Raw genomic sequence first — 17,676 nt, forward strand, 5'->3', positions numbered from 1 at the left:
GATAGGAGGGTGCAGCAATCTAGAAAAGCATATGCTTACTTACATCATAACTGTCGTGTTACATGTGTTTGTCTCGTAGGTAGACTTGAGAAAGAAAAGCACACTTTTCATCTATTCACTGCACTCCTACGCAAATAACATCTACATTAGCAAAAAGAGAGCGCATGGAGTTTACATCTTGTTCGTTGAGTGACGGGCCAGGAGCAAAAAAAAGAATGTCGCAATTTATTGGCGGTACTGGGAACTGTAGACATGTTAGAGATGTCTCAGGACCGACAATGTGCGGATGAACGTACTCGAACCCAGGCTGGCGCGGATCTGGATCGGGACACTAGGTGTCCGCCAGCCACAACGCGACGTCATACCACTAGACCATACCACGATGGGGTTGTTAGCTGGTGTGTATTGACGAGGCAGGTGAATTGAGCTTACCCGAAGTGATTCGTTTTGATGGAAAGATCAAGATTTGTTGGAAATATATTGTTTCTTTGTAGATGCCAGCCGCGCCGTCGAGCTAATCCGCACCATGTGAAAAGGCGTGTTTGCATTGCAGAATTTTGGACGTGGTGCGGGGTCATGTGGGTCTGTGCTCTCCACTGATGGTGGGGCTGGTTTTCTGGTCGCGTCCGACGCGCTCTTTCTCTACCCAATCTGTGACCACAAAGCAGCACGCCTGATAGCTCGAAACACCTATGGGTATGTACTAAGACCTTCACATGTGAGATTCCATGTTGTTTGATCAGAGCTTCTTCAGTCTGCTTGTGGTATTCTCAGCATTCTGAGCTTGTTAGACCTCTGGGTGAAGAAATACACTCGGAGCTAGTGCTGTATTTGGCGACCTTGCTTGCGTCTCCAACGTGACTGGACAGCACTGACGCTCGCATTAGACCATTCGTCACCCCGGCAGTCGCGAGGCAAACAACTCAAGTCCTATCGCGTCGGAGAAGAATACTCGTTCCTTGATGAGGATGAGGATGGCTCCGTGCCTTCTGGCACGCAGACCCCAGCCTTCCAGGGCGATGACGATGACGACGACGATGGCGACGCCTTCATGCCAGATGCCCAGGATGGTGAACTTGAGTATGACGAAGATGAAGAGGTAGCGGAAGAGGATGAAGATGTATCGGAGGAAGAGGAAGACGACGATTCCGATGAGGATTCTACGGGGCCTCCAAGACGCAACGCGCGTGGACCGAAGGCTGTTCGCGCTGTGCCAACCACCCCGGCAGTCCGACGCGCTAAGAAACTCACAGACAACATTCCCTCACCCGTAACGTTCGCTAAAGGCAGTGGTGTTAAGGTACGTCCTGTGGATGCCGACGCCCAGTTGCGGACGCGTGGTATCCCCGACTTCGATAAGATTGGTGGTCATGAGCCACGATTAAAAAATCTATTCGGTCCAGATGCAGCGCATCTCAAGCCCGTCCTGGCCTCACGCGACTACTGGTTTCCACAGGAAACATTCCCCATTCGAAGTTTCGCCAAGGTCAGTTCCGACGACGCTGATGTCGGCAGCTTAAGAAGAAGCTTCTTCGAAGTTAGCGGTGCTAGGGAAAAGGAGAGTGAAGCATTGAGGACATGGTATGCCGATACTGGAAAGTCCGCTTTTGCAAGAGCCCAAAGAACGAAAACATTGACCAAGGATGAGGCCAAAGAGTACATGATGACACCAGGGCTGGAGACTGTGAACGTGCTAGCTGGACCCGTGAACACGCCCCAAGTCAACACATTGGCGAAAGGTTCGTACATGAACATTGCGAAACCATTCCCAGCAAGTCAAGATAGACGCGGTTGGCTCTTCAATTTCGGCTCATGGATACAGGATGCTCAATGGGCGAGCAATGAAGACAGCAATACCCAATATCTCGCTGTTGCTGTTGAGCAGAGACTGACGAGCGAGGACCAGCCCAAGCCAATGGAGCAGCCAAAAGCACCTGCCTTCAACCCTACTCAGCCGTTTCCTGCGTGTATTCAGATATGGGCGTTCCAAGCCGAAGACGAAGGCTTCTTGAATGCAAAGACAGAGCCTAGACTTGAGCTTGTTATCTGCGCTGACTGGGGCGCGCCGAAACAACTAAGATGGTGCCCGATCGCAGCGACAGACGACAATCGAAATTCGGATGGTCGGAGAAACACACACATAGGCATACTCGCCTGCCTTTGGTCGGATGGACGAGTGCGTGTATTAGATGTATCCGCTCCGGTTTCTGAGCCTGACCTACACGCCCCTACTTATCTTCACGTTACGCACGCAGCGTTTGAAGTCTCATTTCCTCAAACAGTACCTTCCTGTTTACACTGGTTGTCGGGGACTACGCTCGCAGTTGCGACAGCGGCAGGTACTGTCGGTATCTGGTCCTTGACCCATCCAGGAACGCTCGCAGCGTCCGAGGCCAACAATTACAGTCCAAGACCTTGGTTTTATCAGCAAGTAGCCGACACATACATTCTCACGATATCATCCGGATGGCCATCTAATCCTCAGTTTCTGTCTATAAGTACCGCAGATGGATTTGCGCGCCTCATTGACATAAGAAGTCCGACTGCTGATACTGTTGTTTCAATACGCGGTCGCACACTATGTCTAGCGCAAGCCTGGCATGAGCATACACAGTCTTTTGTCATGCCAGACGAACACTATATCCTAAGACACACACCCATACGTCGCTACTACCACAACTTGTACAGCATGCGACTAGAAAATAGTATCACTAGAGTCGCGACAAGCCCGGTACACCCCGGTGTACTTGTCGGTGGAACCGATGGAGATGTTCAAACAAGCAACCCGATCATGCGTATCACAAACTACAAAATCATGCCATGGCAGCAGAAATGGTTCGTACACGAATGGAGAGGACCGATGGAGCGGATGCTAGTCAAGCCGACTGATGCAGATGTTGTGGCGGCCGAAGGAGGGCCAGTTGAGCAGTCGAACAATGACGCCACATCAGAACCGCAAGTGGGGGCGTCTGCTGATGAGGCCAAGAAGGTACCCCAAGAAATACTTTCCCAACCTCTCGTCCGCATCACCGAGGGTTACAAAGCAGGTCAAACAGGCATTGCGCACACCAGTGCAGCTACCAAGAGAAGAAACCCAGAAGTTGGAAGGTCCATCAGTATCTTCGAAGAGCAAACTGCTATTACAGCACTCGCTTGGAATCCAAATTTGAAGTTCGGTACATGGGCTGTCGCGGGCATGGGATCTGGGCTTTTGCGCGTGGAGGATGTTGGTATTTGAAGAGCAAGAAGAGGGTGTGATAAGAGAAACCCAAAGGGTAAAACTACATATATAATTCATGATTCTATTGGCTTTCGTCATGTTCGTACTACGGACTTCTTCTAGTTGACTGGCCTCAGTTTGCAAACCAGAGGCTTCTTCTCCCAGAGAATGTAGGTCGCCTGTTCTTCCCAGTTGTTGCTCTCGGGGCAAAGCTCGATATCGAAGTTATACAAGGTTTTGGCGATTATAAGACGCATCTCGTGATATGCCATGCTTCACCAATGGTTAGCGTCTGATCTACAAGAAATACACACTAAAAGATGACAAGGTTTTGACTTACTTCTTACCGAGGCAATCTCTAGATCCAATAGAGAATGGCTGAAGGCACTGCCTCTCGTCGGCATCAAACTCGGGGTCACCCAACCATCTTTGTGGAAGAAACTCAAAAGGTCTTTTGAAGTTCTTCTCGTGTGTATACATCGCGTGTTGAGGGATGCTCAGAACCACGCCGGGTGGTATAAATTGGCCCACGACAGTGCTGCCGTCCTGCGGTGTAAGGCGCGGAAGTCCTAGTGGAACCGGTGGGTAAAGACGGAAAGCTTCCTTAAGGCATGATGCTAGATACGGCAGCGCGGCGAGCTGTTCCATGGTCATATCAGCATCACTGGCAAAGGCGCCACGTATCTCGTCGTTGAGCTTCTCCATGCATTCAGGGTTACGCAGAAGCAAGTACGTCAACCCTGATACCAGGGTAGCCGTTGTCTCAGTTCCGGCAATCATGAAAATAGACGAGTTCGCATCCATCTCTCCTCTGGTCAAGCCTCGTCCCTCCTTTTGGCCCAACACAAGATCCCAGAGGTCGACACCCTCGGTATCTCGACCCTTATCGAGGCGTTTTGTGACGCGCGTTACGGAGTGGTTGAAGTGATCCATCCTCCTCTTGTTCACAGACTCAGGTACATATTTCTTGAAAGCCCTCCATAACCAAGGATATGCCATCATCACACTCAAGTAAGATCCCACCTTGAGACTTGCAAAGATGGTGCTGACCCAGGGATCGTAATCGCCCTTATCAAGCATGTGCAGCGGTTCTCCGAAAGTCAAATCGCCCATGACATCGAATGTGCAGAAGTTATAGAGACGAACCATGTCCAGCTTCTCATTCGGGTTGTTCTCGACCGTTTGTCTCAACCGAGTAACAAGTTTGTCTACGTATTTGACGAAGAGCGGTTCCTGTTGTTTGAGCGCACGGTCTGAGAACGCGGGGGTGAAGATCTTGCGTTGGCGACTATGGTCTTGGTCGCGGGCGAGAATGATACTGACCGCACCGTTGGGCGAGCTACCGTACTTGAACCAGTCTTTGTGAGGGACAGACCCGGCAGTGCCTTTCGTGCCATGACCATAGATCTAGGACTTTATTAGCCGGTAATTGTGTGCATTATGAAATGTGACACTTACATCTTTCCAGGCATTTGGATCCGTGACACTCAGCTCATCGTGATTGACCCGGACGATGTGGCCGTACTTTCGGTGCAAGTCTTGGAAGAGCTTGTCCCTTGTCCCTTTCCAGATCGCGATGTGGAACGGGATGCGCGTCGCAGCGTTTAATTTGGGCCCTGGGAAATGTCTGAGGGGGTGGAAGTATACGCGGTAGATGGCTCTGGCAACGAAGCGAACAACCAGCTGTCGCACATTAGCGGATGTCCTTTTTCGTAAGTTTCGATCACGCATAACAACACTTACAAAACCAAGTAGAGCGCCAACAATTTGCGATGCCGAAGTGATGTTCAAGAGTTTGGAGAGTCCTGTAGGACCCTTTGCTGATGTAGAAGCCATGATGCCTAGACTTCAGCCACCATGGGATGATCTAAATGCAGGGCACGAGCAAGCCTTAAGTAGGAACGAGGTACAAGCTCCTCCATTCTCGCACTAAAAGAAGCGGAATAGGTTGACGCGTTTCATACGTCGATGGGTGGCTTGTCAGCTCGCCTAGTACCGTTGACGTCGGGGTGGGTAGCCAGGGTCAAATGATCGCCTCGAGTAGTTCAAGGTCACACCTAATGGGGCATTTGTAGCGACTTAGGCATTCACACATGGTTTCATCCACGATAGTCGTCCGGTTCAAGGATTATCGAGTTTGTCCGAAATCTACCCTGTCGGAAGGTCGGGAACAAGGCACAGCAGCTGTTTGTACTGCGCAGGACACAGGACACATTCGTCCGTTCCAGTTTCATGGTCCGATCCTTCGGAGAATTGAATTTATACGGTGCATACGGTAGCGATGCCCATCTAACTGTGGGGAAACCGGGTGATCTGCATGGTTACATTATCCCAACTCGCACACGCGTGCGCGTTCAGGCAGACACCAAGGACGAGTCGTGTCTGGAGACCAAATCCGATGAAGGAGATTGGCATTGGATGTATGAGATCTAGCGAAAGGAACAGATGCATCAAGCTCGAACGCGAAGACCAGTGGAGGATATGGCGATAGGCGTAATGCAACTGGAAGTTGATGCGATTGGTCAAAGAAGGCGATCGTTCTTAGTGTGTAATGGCTCCTGGACCAAGACGGGTTTTGGTGTGGGCTGCTGGAAGCGATCGCATTCGCATAGGAAGGCCTGGCCCGTGCGCCTATCAGATCGTGACTTCGCGTTGGGGCATCGAGGTCCGTCAAGAGCAACAAATCGAACCCCGCACACCCTTGCGCTTCTATAATGGCAGCCACACCCGCTCGCAGAGGCCTTTCGGCTCTTTTCTCTGCTTCGTCATCCAGAGCATCATCAATCGCCAGCCGGACACAAAAACGAAGCTTCTCTTCATCCCGCATCTGCGCCGCATACGCGACTGCACCTAAAGCAGCAGCGGCAACCACGACTAGCACTTCGACAGCTGCGAAACCTGCGACTTCAACGTCAACTGCGTCAAAGCCCACAACCTCAGCAACCCCACAACGGACAGTAACTCCCTCATTTCCTGCGAAAGAGCCTCCCGTGCCCACCACACGCAACAGCACCGCAGAAACCGCAGCATCAGCAGCCCAAAAACAACGTTCGCTTACCGAGGGACTGTCCGATGCACCTCCCGAGCTAGAAGGCGTACCAGCCATAGACTGGACTCGCTCGTACCATGGCCTTGGCAGCATATCTTTCACACCAGAGCAGTCGGACACGCTGCTCGCGCCCATTACACAGGACGATGTCGAGGTGAAGCCAGACGGTATCATATACTTGCCCGAGATCAAGTACAGGCGGATATTGAACAAGGCATTCGGGCCAGGAGGTTGGGGCTTAGCACCAAGAGGCGAGAGTATCGTTACTGGAAAGCTGGTGACGAGGGAATATGGACTCATTGTCCAAGGACGGTATGTTTCTCTGCCCACCCTTTGGCAATTCTTCTGCATCTATGCTAACGAAAAATCAGACTCGTTTCCATTGCCCGTGGCGAGCAACAGTACTTCGACCCTGACGGTATTCCCACTGCGACCGAAGGCTGCAAATCCAACGCCTTGATGCGATGCTGTAAAGACTTGGGTATTGCTTCTGAACTCTGGGACCCACGCTTCATCAGGGAGTTCACGAACAAGATGACAAAGGAAATATGGGTGGAGCATGTGAGCACCAAGAAGAAGAGGAAGATAGTGCTGAGAAAGGACGACAGCGCCAGATACCCATACAAAGAAGTCAAATTGTAGTTTGGCTCGAGAATGTGTTGGAACACATAGGAAAAAGGTAGACGCATTTGCAGGCGTAATGAGTGCACATAAACCAAGTGTGGATGTATAGATAGGTTGTAAGATCATCAGGACAACCCGTCCCAACTCATGCTCAAGAATTGTGATACCAAATATATACCGCTTCATCATAGTCGTGAAGCCTAGCAGAATGCTATCTAGTGTCTTACCCAAACGCCGCGTGATACTGTGGTCGTATCACAGATTTTGTGCGCCAGGGGTTCTTTTAGCGATCGCCTAGATCGAAACCCGAAGCCCTCGATCTGTTCCTGATATCGCTCGGCTCCCTGCCGTATGCAAGTGGATCGTCCCGAGGCTGTTCCTGACGCTGCCAGTTCCACGGCATCCAACCACTGCTTGTCCTTCGGCCTAGTGCGGGCGGTGTGATGGGGTACGGTGGTCGGTCGGAGCCTGAGCTCAATTCGTCGCGCTCAATCCTGTCGAATTCGGCTTCGCTCCTATTGCGAGACAGGCTACCAGAAAGGCTTCCGGTACTCCTGTTAACTTCATGGTATCTGTTTCCACCAGTTTGCTGTGAGCGGATGTTATCTTGCTCGCGGTCGAATGCTTGTAGAAGGGTCTCGAGACGCTGACGTTGTGACGTTACGTAGTTTAGTCGGTCGTCGTTGTTGCGGATAGAGTCGGGGACGAGGTTTCCTGCACCACGGCTCAGGTCCGAGGCTTGCGCGTCTCTTGTACCTGCGGTACCGGCAGCACCATAAAGCGCACTGGCTCCGCTGAGCGCCTGGTTGACCAGCCCGTATAGATCATTACTGCCCCTTGCTGACGGCATCTGGAACCTGCTCATGAGGTTTTGCGCGTACGTCTGTCCATCGGGCCTCGGTGAGTCGGGCTTCCTGGGTGCAAAGCCCAACACGTTGACCTTTACCCACTCAATACCCATCTCGACGTATGCTATACCTGCTGACTTGGCGCGATCATGACTCTGGGTAATGAACTCGTCGATTTCGCGCTCATGGTGGTAGAGAAAAGGTTCCATGTACTCCTGGTACAGGTAGCCTGCGCCCTGCGAACCAGGCAGGATCAGGTATAGGTGTGCGAAGAAGCGAATCCATGAATAGAAGGGCACCCAGCTAAGGATGAAGTCGAATGTGTTTTCCACGGCGGTGCAGGCTGAAAGGACGACGAAGTAGATCAGCCAGGGTGCGAGGAGGGCTGGATCTGAGGTGTGGAGAGCTTTGTAGGACGCGAAGATAGGAAAGAAGACTGTAGTTGCGACGCTGTAGCATGATTAGCTAGGTGATCTTTGAATATATCGCAGCAAAAAAGAAACACTGCATATCGGAGTCATGCGAGCTTCGGGAACGCAAGCGGTGGAGCTCGCGATATCATGCTAGGCTTCAAAGCTTGCTCGCGAATTGATACCTGACTGCGGGGGCGGGGTACACTTACGTCAAACCGTCTGCGACAAAGCCGAACATGGTCGCAGTTGTTGGGGTGTCTTCTTGAGATGTCGGTGTTTAGGTGATAGATGCAGGCCCGAGACTTGCAGGTAGCGAAAGCTCAAGCCTCACGGATACGCGGGCGGAGGTGTGGAGTGGCTCAGCCAGATGATCCATGGGATGTACGTCAGTCGGTCAAGAGCGGCGCGCTATCCGCTTTCGGTCCTTTGTGTGTGAGCTCCCAAATGTCAGCTGCTGGGAGAACAGACTAATCACGTCTAGGAAATATGTCTCAAGACACCGGACTCGTGCAAACTCAGATCCTAGTGGTTGTGCAATACTTAGGCATCATCCAGGTGATGTTCACTGTCGCGACTTTCTCGAACCCGCGTTGCGAACGCGTACTGATCGGACAACGCCTGAGCAGCACCAACCACCACCACCACTACCACCAACAACACATCAACTTTCCGAATTGGTCGCATTCTTCAGCTGTCTCTGTACTTCTCAGAATTTTGAATTGACCAGGTCAACAGGTCCCTCACTTGGGTATGTTCAACCAGACCTAACCATGAAAGTGTCCTTACCAGTGGGAGTGGCTCCGAATCGTCCCAACATCATCACGGCCCCTTCTCATACCAAATTGCGCAGACATGGAATTTGATTCTATTCCGATCTATATCGCAAAGCATGTAGCCAGCGACTGTTTCTCTCGTCTCGTTATGAAATTGCGTTTGAGGCCCCACTGCGTCTGTCTTGTCTCCATAGCGCCTATGTCCGATACTTCTACCGCGTCTACGGCACTGATCTTGCAACTATCCGATATGATACGATGCAGAAAACTCCAAGACGCTTCTTATGCTGCCATGGCTGCCAAGAGACCGCTTATCATTACCAGGAGCTCGACAACAGCTAACCACCCCGCATTTGCAGCCGTTGTCGCCGTTGACATCATCCCGCTTTTGTCCGTGCAGTGGGGGAAAGCAACTATCGTGAACATAAATCTGCGGCACAGGTTACGTAAATCAGCTATCTTCTTTCGAGTACCAAACCAGCTTTCTTGGCGGGCAACGAGTTCCTTGGCTTATGCTTGTAGTTCGTCGATCTTCACTGACAGTCCAGTGAAACAGTCTCGAATGCATTTCATAGAGGTAGCTCCTCTTGGCTCCAACTAGAAAACGGTGTTTTGCCTACCGAGGAGTGATGTACCAAATGCCGAGCGACGTATGCCAACTATTAAGGATCAAATCTTGCATCCAACCCTGTCGTTCGAGAAGTTGAGGCAATGCGGGTTATGATTAGAGCGGAAGGCCTGAGTATGGCTTGGAAGATAAGTCCTGTCTTTGCAGGGTTACGCTCAAAATATAAAGGTAGATGCATTCCCTCGATTTTGCATGACACAGCGACAGGTTCAAAGCATTAGCGTCCATAACAACTGTCAACATGGTCTCTATCAAGTCTCTCGTAGCTCTAGTATTCCTGAGATCAGCCATTGCAGCACCCCAAGCTTCGGTATCGCCATCAGCTGTAAGCTCTGCCAGCCCATCGGCATCAAGTTCGGTGACCCTTACTGCCGAGGAGACGGACGAATTATTTAGCCTTCATGAGGAGTTAGTCAACATCCCGTCCATATCCGGAGATGAAGTGGAAGGTGCAGAGTTCTTATCGGAATACCTGTCGAACTTGGGGTACTACGTCGAGGAAGTTCCTGTTGGAGACACCGGCACTTTCAATGTATTCGCCTATCCACAGGAGCTGAAAGACGAAGGTGTTTGGCCAGAGGTCTTGATCACTAGCCATATTGATACGGTCAGTATACATGGCATGACATGTAACAGGTAGCAAGTCCTAACGTAGAACCAGGTGCCGCCATTTTACCCTTTCGAGCGCAGAGAAGAAAATGGCACAGTCTATCACTTCGGTCGTGGAACGGTCGACGCAAAAGGCCCCGTAGCAACTATGATCGTTGCATCACACAAGTTCTTTCAGTCACGGACCGACACCCCTAGTCTTGGCATGTTGTTCGTTGTCTCCGAAGAGACTGGTGGCGCCGGAATGAAAGCATTTGCACAAGTAAGCCCAACTGTACCAAATGCATGTGAAGCACGTACTGACTTTGTGGCTTCACCGTTACAGTATGCTTCGAACACAACTTTCCGTGCAGGTATTTTCGGCGAGCCAACAGAAGGCAAACTGGCTAGTGGACACAAGGGCAGTTTACGCGTGGACCTGGATGTTCTGGGCAAATCCTCTCACTCCGCCTACCCTTGGCTTGGTGTAAGCGCTATCAACTATCTAACCGAAGCCATCGTTGCACTTAACATGCTCGAGCCGGCTCTTCCTAGAAGCGAGCTACTCGGCGCCACAACTCTCAATGCTGGCGTTATTGCAGGCGGGGTTGCGGGTAACGTTGTGCCTGAACACGCGAATGCTAGTATCGTTGTTCGTATCGCTCGCAGCGAAGACGATGCAGTCGACGTTGTCCAGGACATGATGGCAGGAATGCTTTCACCCATTGTTGCTCGCGCGAAGGCAGAAAACGCTACATTCGATGTTCGTTTCTCGAATACTACGTACCCCGCACCTATTCTCGATACCGATGTCGAGGGTTTGGAGGTAGCCCCTGTTTTCTATGGTACAGATATTCCGAGTCTGCCACAGGTGGAGAAGAGATATTTGTTTGGCACCGGAACGATTGAAGTCGCACACACGCCGGATGAGATGTTGAGTCAAGATGAACTTGTACAGGCGGCGGAAGCATATGGTATGATACTTGAAAGTTTGTTCTCAGAGTAGGAACATATCGACACGATGATTACATTTGGTTAGAAGACGATGAGGATGTGTCAGGTGAGTAAACTACGCACGATTCCATCAAGGCTCATGGCCATGATATTAACATAGTAGCCTCTATTTGATTGCCCAATGTCTATTGTCAATTCTTGCCTGTCTTGTCTTTCCCTGTATTCGGTGAACGTACACCGCGGATACCTCGAGTGTGGCAATATGTCTTTTTGCTGCACAAAAACATGCTCGAGACGCAGATTACATAGTGATGTCATGTATAGCGGTACAGAGACAGCAAGACAAGTGAACTTTCGCCAGGGGAATCTGTGAGCGTGATACTATGGAAACAGCTTGCTCGTGTTGTGCGTACTTTACGAGCAAACACAAAAGTATATAAATTTTAAGGAGATACCCAAGGCGCTCCTTGTCAACCAGTTTACGTCTCATTGTCCATCTCTTCAACCAAGGCAAATGATGATGTGTTAGGCCGCACTACCACCGCCTCTTTCTCTGACATTTCGGCGCTCCTGCACCGCCTCTTCGTTCGTAAAAACCGTCACCGATAGTCGCTCCTTCTCTGAATGGAGGCCGTTTGCAGAGCTCGCTAACTCTGCCTCCAGACTACATCATGCGCTTATTCTACGGGTGAGAGACGAAGACAATGGCGTAATTCCACACCTGACGCCTGAGCAAACGGTCTTTGGTGCCTTTCTTTATTTCTGATATCACTATACAAATAGCTTCTACCTTCCTTAACTCTTTTCTTTGGACAGCAATCTACCAACTACCTCTAATACTCTTCGACTTTTATATACACTTTCAACGCTTCCCTTAAGTCTCTTCCATTTATCTAACATCGACATGGCTGAATACGGACCAACTGCCTTACCTCCAGGTGCAAACGATGGCGGCGACGGCTCGAGCATGAAGACAGCTACGTGGGTGGTTGGTAGCGACAAGAACGCACGAAGCTTCGTCGTGAAGCAAGGTCCTGCCTTTGTACGCTGCAACCTTACTGACGCTCTCGACTTCAACGATATGCATTACCATGTCTTCGACCCGCCCACTGGTCGCCGAGTCAAGTTCGTGTGGAAAGGCCCTGGTCGTCCTCAGTTCCAGGCCTTTGCCCACCAGTACTGGGAGATCCAACAGGAGGAAGAGGATTCCCTAGCTCGGGGTGACCGCCTACCTGGTGAAGATCTCAGTGAAGGTAAATATAGTGCCAACCGGGAATCACGAGCATTATTGACATAGAACAGACGCTGAAGAAGATTATGATATCGCTGGAGATGCTGTTTTCGACCGTGTCGAACGAACACCAACACAGCTTACCCATCAAATCAACTCTGCTTCATCCCCTCCGAGTTGTAAGTGACATTTCCATCATATATCTCTTTGGATTAAGCTGATTTTCCAAGCTTCACGCAACTTCTCTTCATCCCCTCCTTCTGGTGGTTATGGTCGAGGCAGTCCTTCGACTCCTCGAGGTCGCGGCCCTGTCAGCCAGCCAGGATCTGGTCGAGGTTCGAGTGCACGCGGTTCTGGTACTCCTCGAGGTCGTGGCTCAGGTGGCTCGCGACGAGATCAAGGATCTCCAAAGTCACCGATGTCGCCATCCTTTGACAAGAGCAAGGGTCCAGGCGGTGGCTCTCCTGGAGCTGGAACGGTTTGAGACAAGAGATCAACACTAGATTTGCTGTCTAGAGTAAAAGGTCTTGGATTGGGGCCGCGTTCAGCATGGCGTTTAGATTGGTCACAGATATACCCCTAGATTTTTGAGATGGACTTCAGGAACGTTGAATTTGGCCTTCGATCTTAACTTGGATATGACGTGATGAAAGCTCCAGTCGAATCGACTTCGAACCTCGTCTGTGATCCTGATGATGTGCTGAACTCCTTTCACGCGTCATCTTTGTCGACCTCCGTAGCCCAAGAAGCATCTGAAGACCACTAGACATACGTGTAAATGTCCATTGTGATGATCTTAAAAGCAAGTTGGTGAATACGTGTATGCGCTAACAAATGTCTGAAGGTCTACAGACGTCGTCATACACCCTCACTACGTCATTCCGGAACGCGAGACGAAGAATACATATCACTCCTAGGGGATATAGGCTGGTCGAAAGGAAGCCTGATGTAATTCTACGCGCTGTACGTATATATACCTGGAATGAGTCGGGGTGAGAGCGTCCAAGGAGGAGGAGGCTGAGAGAAGTGAGGTCGGAAGCCGGCCAAGGTGCGTTCCGACGAGTCCATGTCTTGGAAGCCGAGGACGCGTGAACTGCAACCAATAATTTGTAGCCTATCTGACACTGCATCTGATAAGCGCGGTGATCGCATGTAAGGTTGTCAGAATGTTACCGAACCCACGCGCTGTAGTCTCAGAAATGCACCTATCTGCCGCCTCGTGCAGCGCGCCTGCCACGCGAGCAATGACGCACGACGATCTCCGACGAGCGCGTGCGTGACCACCTCAAGGTCGCTAAACTTCGCAGTATACATCATCCCTCTGGCCCTCGCGACGTTCCCTCGGCCCCATATTAATTCTCACGGTGCGATCAGCCACAGCTACTTAAGTCCTATGACGCGCCTGTGGCTGTTGTCCATTGGTTGTACCGGTCTCCGCTGGATCCGCTAAATGCTGCTCACGCCTCGCACCTACTCCCTCGCTCACATAGCCGACGACGGCCGCAAACGCCCTGAGCCCTCGTATTTTGTGTGTATACAGTCGCGGAAGGAACGGGAAGCCGAGGAAAAACGCGCGCTGAAGATGTTATTGTTGCACCAAAAGGGGAGCGTGAAGGTGGGAGAGGTTGTGAGGTAAGTTCTCAGGGTCTGTCGGCGGAAGTGCATGGACGTCGTATGCATTGGCTACAGAGGATGGACAGGGCGCGCCAAAGTTTACCGCTATCTGGAAAGGGATGCTAAGCAGCCATGCAGATACACCCTCACTTACACACCCTCGGAAGACCGAATATTACCGCCCCCTTCGTGCCTCCATGTTCGCATACGAAACTCCTCCGCGATACCACTACGCGCCGCATACCTCCACGGGCCGTACACGATCCACGTCTCCGCATACCCCTCCACCTTCAACCCGAACAAAAAGGCTGACGAATCGAAAATTTACGGGGAGCCTGACTTTGAGCCTAATGTCAAGGCAGGTGGATACTGGAACACCAAATTAATAGTTCCGGAGGAATACAGAAATGATATCAGGGAGTACGACGGCACATCGAAGAGCCTCACCTGGATTATCGAGATTGCCTCGCAGATCATCTTTTCCAACTCTGCGTCTGTAAACTACGAACTGCTGGTGGCGCGCGACGAACGATCGTTGGATCTTGGCTTCACTGCTGTTACCGGAAACAGTCATGGAACACCAGGAAAGGTGCAAGATCACCAGCAGGGTAGCCAGAAACATGTTTCCGGCCACCCTGCACAGCCCAAGGGGGTGTATTCAAAGGCTGTGAAGCTAGTGGTTGACGACACTACAAGCTTGTGGAATACACCTGAACTACCAGAGTGGAAAGAGGACAATGTCCAAGATAGTTCCAGAAAGTCGAAGGATCACGATGTTCCGGCGGAAAGCCGACGGAAAAAGAAGAATATACACCTTGTGATAGTAACACATGGCTTACACAGCAATCTTGGCGCGGATATGTTGTACCTCAAAGAGAGCATTGACGCGACGGCAAGGCAAGCTCGAGAAGATCGGCGACGGCGTCGCAAAGAGGCGAAGGGTGCTAAAAGTACTGAACAGAATCAGGACACATCGACAGCACCATTGTCAGGCGGTCAAGAGGACATACCAGATGATGAAGAGGATAGCGACGAGGAAGATGTTATTGTACGCGGGTTCGACGGAAATGTAATACGTACCGAGCGTGGTATTCAATATTTGGGCAAGCGACTCGCTAAGTACGTGTTGAGTCTGACTTACCCTGATCAACCCTACTTGCCGATCAAGAGGTCTATGGGACAAAAGTTATCCAACACGTTTTCTCCAACGAAAGACAAGCACGATGAAGGCATACCATCCCATCACGGAAGCAGTGTACATCACACAACTTCAGGGCACGACAAACGCGCATACAAGTTCACTAGTATCAGCTTCATCGGCCACTCGCTTGGAGGGCTGGTACAAACGTATGCTATTGCATATATCCACAAGCACTCCCCTCACTTTTTCGACACCATCAAGCCCATCAACTTTATCGCTATGGCGTCACCTTTCCTGGGATTAAGCAACGAGAATCCCACCTACGTCAAGTTTGCACTCGACTTCGGCTTAGTCGGGAGGACAGGGCAAGACCTTGGTCTGACCTGGAGAGCGCCAACTCTAGCAAAGAGTGGCTGGACCGCCATGGGCAGTGTGTTCGGTAACCAGAGCCAGGACCAACATCAAGAAGACCCTGGTGCGAAGCCTCTGCTGCGGATACTTCCTACTGGTCCGGCTCATCAAGTCCTGCGAAGATTCCGGAATCGCACTGTGTACTCCAACGTTGTTAACGATGGCATAGTACCATTGCGCACGAGTTGCCTACTGTTCCTGGATTGGAGAGGCTTAGGTCGTGTTGAAAAAGCGCGTCGAGAAAACGGACTCATTGGCACAGTAGCTGTATGGGGTTACGGCCAACTTACTGGACAAAGTTCATCTCCAAACCCTTCCAGGATCGGGTTTTCGGACGATGAGGGTTCGGGAATTGATTCGCCTACAGGCAATGGTGACGACACTGCCGTACCTCTACCAGGTGCCGATGTCACAAATCAAGACGACGAAGCACAGGTATCTTCTACTGAGCCAGCAGCTCATCAGTTCATAGAAGGGCAAAAGAAGAGTCCAGAGGCAAAGGAGCCCAATGACCAATACTTCCAACCGCAAAATACCTTGATGCAACTATGGAGCTATATAAGACCAACCGGAAAGCACACTTCGCGCGACAAGAAGATGTTTAGTCGTAGTCAGACCATTTACAAGGACGAAGAGGACGAGCAGGCCCCAGCTGAAGCCGAGAGCTCGACGTCATCACATACCACACAGCCAAGGAAGCGACCTCAAGCGACCCGTGGTGACTCCATCGTTGACAACCCCAAAAGCCATCTAGCACCACCCAAAACTACGATTTTTGAATCCGCTGGTGATCTGATCAACCCCCCTGTCCCTCCAATGTCCTGGATTACCGACCCATCCACCCGAGCACGCACCATTTTCCATGACAGGATCTACCACCCTGAAGACATCCCACCGCCGCCAACCAAAAAACCGACACGCAACTTCTCTGGTGCTAGCGCCTCCTCTCAGGCGTCAACAACTGCCGTTGACGAAAGTGTGATGCGCGTGGAGGAGAAGATTGCTCGCGCTTATCACAAGGACCTTTCGTGGCGTAAAGTGCTTGTCAGTCTTGAGCCGGACGCGCACAATAACATGATTGTACGCCGCATGTTTGCTAACGCGTATGGTTGGCCTGTGGTAAAGCACCTCTGCGATACTCACTTCGCAGATACTTATTCAGCCAACACCCGGGATGAAGAAGAACCTGCCCTTGATCGTGCACAAGCTGTCAACAAACCGATCAATGAAGATGGCGAGCATGTCAAGGGGCAGGAGAGACTGCAGCCACCTATTGAGCGTACCGATAGCGAGATGAGGGAAGTGGCTGACGAACTAGCGCCACTCAAGCCGCCGAGTCTGAGGATACCCAAGCGATCGAATACAACCGACTCGACCCGTAGTATAGGCTCGGGCGATTGGGATAGCATCTACTTCAACGAGACTAGCGACGAGGACGACGAAGTAGATGACCGAAACGCCGTGCAGAAATTCTTCCAACCCAACATGCCTAGAAGCCCGCGAAGTCCCGGACCTGTACCGAAGACGCCTGATGGCAAGGGTACAAGCGAGGCAGACATCTCTGATTTTCTCCATGGATCCCATTCAGTTGAAGTTCATCGGGGCCTTGGCGCAAGCCCAAGCAAAAAGCCAGCGAAACTGACCCGCGAACCGGACTCAATAGAGCCTGTCGATGAGGCACCGAAAGTTTTGGATGATGCGACAGTAGTATCCAGTCCGACCGAGACACCTGTAGGCAGGATCAGTGGAGTAGGGTTGAGAAGTTCGATCGATATCCCAGCATCGCCAGAGAGTGGCAGGGCCAAGAGCGGAAGCGGTGTCGCTGAACAGGTTGCTATCCTCAGCAGCCCGAAGAGTAAGGGGGAATCAGCAGGCTCATAGTATGGAGCCCGCCAATTGTTAAGGCGAGCGATGGCAGACCGCAAAGCCAGAAAATCGAGAAAGAGACGTTGATATGCCGAATCTTTCAACACGCAGTACTGGTTTGTAGTTTTTTACTCGCTCATTTCTCAACATCCCATGGAGGCCACTCAAGCGTTTTCGGTCTCGGGTGCAGTGGGTGTTACGTGACGTTGGGGTTGAGATCAGTGCACAGAGGCGGATGCCACACGGACGGTGGCATGGATCGTAGCACGGTTGCGTCCACAAAGATACCCAAGATCTCATTCCGTGGTTTGCAGGA

General features: G+C 51.3%; 7 protein-coding genes across 7 annotated transcripts; 5 read left to right on the plus strand and 2 right to left on the minus strand.

Moving 5' to 3' along the window:
* Positions 1–692: 692 nt before the first annotated feature.
* Positions 693–3,238, plus strand: J4E82_004311 (uncharacterized protein; the record flags this gene model as incomplete). Its single annotated transcript, XM_051730590.1, has 2 exons — positions 693–696; positions 888–3,238. 2 exons carry the CDS (start codon positions 693–695, stop codon positions 3,236–3,238), a joined length of 2,355 nt encoding a protein of 784 aa, XP_051589639.1.
* A 101-nt stretch (positions 3,239–3,339) lies between these two features.
* Positions 3,340–5,056, minus strand: J4E82_004312 (uncharacterized protein; the record flags this gene model as incomplete). Its single annotated transcript, XM_051730591.1, has 4 exons — positions 3,340–3,493; positions 3,561–4,627; positions 4,679–4,903; positions 4,964–5,056. 4 exons carry the CDS (start codon positions 5,054–5,056, stop codon positions 3,340–3,342), a joined length of 1,539 nt encoding a protein of 512 aa, XP_051589640.1.
* An 878-nt stretch (positions 5,057–5,934) lies between these two features.
* On the plus strand, positions 5,935–6,911 carry J4E82_004313 (uncharacterized protein; the record flags this gene model as incomplete). Its single annotated transcript, XM_051730592.1, has 2 exons — positions 5,935–6,581; positions 6,641–6,911. 2 exons carry the CDS (start codon positions 5,935–5,937, stop codon positions 6,909–6,911), a joined length of 918 nt encoding a protein of 305 aa, XP_051589641.1.
* A 265-nt stretch (positions 6,912–7,176) lies between these two features.
* Positions 7,177–8,392, minus strand: J4E82_004314 (uncharacterized protein; the record flags this gene model as incomplete). The annotated part of the gene is made up of 2 exons (XM_051730593.1): positions 7,177–8,191; positions 8,364–8,392. The coding sequence occupies 2 exons, from the start codon at positions 8,390–8,392 to the stop codon at positions 7,177–7,179; spliced, it is 1,044 nt and encodes a 347-aa protein (XP_051589642.1).
* A 1,404-nt stretch (positions 8,393–9,796) lies between these two features.
* On the plus strand, positions 9,797–11,149 carry J4E82_004315 (uncharacterized protein; the record flags this gene model as incomplete). Its single annotated transcript, XM_051730594.1, has 3 exons — positions 9,797–10,162; positions 10,217–10,426; positions 10,490–11,149. The coding sequence occupies 3 exons, from the start codon at positions 9,797–9,799 to the stop codon at positions 11,147–11,149; spliced, it is 1,236 nt and encodes a 411-aa protein (XP_051589643.1).
* Positions 11,150–12,001: 852 nt separating this feature from the next.
* Positions 12,002–12,812, plus strand: J4E82_004316 (uncharacterized protein; the record flags this gene model as incomplete). The annotated part of the gene is made up of 3 exons (XM_051730595.1): positions 12,002–12,350; positions 12,400–12,507; positions 12,559–12,812. The coding sequence occupies 3 exons, from the start codon at positions 12,002–12,004 to the stop codon at positions 12,810–12,812; spliced, it is 711 nt and encodes a 236-aa protein (XP_051589644.1).
* A 966-nt stretch (positions 12,813–13,778) lies between these two features.
* Positions 13,779–17,375, plus strand: J4E82_004317 (uncharacterized protein; the record flags this gene model as incomplete). Its single annotated transcript, XM_051730596.1, has 2 exons — positions 13,779–13,960; positions 14,081–17,375. 2 exons carry the CDS (start codon positions 13,779–13,781, stop codon positions 17,373–17,375), a joined length of 3,477 nt encoding a protein of 1,158 aa, XP_051589645.1.
* Positions 17,376–17,676: the final 301 nt, after the last annotated feature.

This window comes from Alternaria postmessia, assembly GCF_024291825.1.
Source record: "Alternaria postmessia strain BMP 2775 chromosome Unknown scaffold_20, whole genome shotgun sequence".
Taxonomy (NCBI): domain Eukaryota; kingdom Fungi; phylum Ascomycota; class Dothideomycetes; order Pleosporales; family Pleosporaceae; genus Alternaria; species Alternaria postmessia.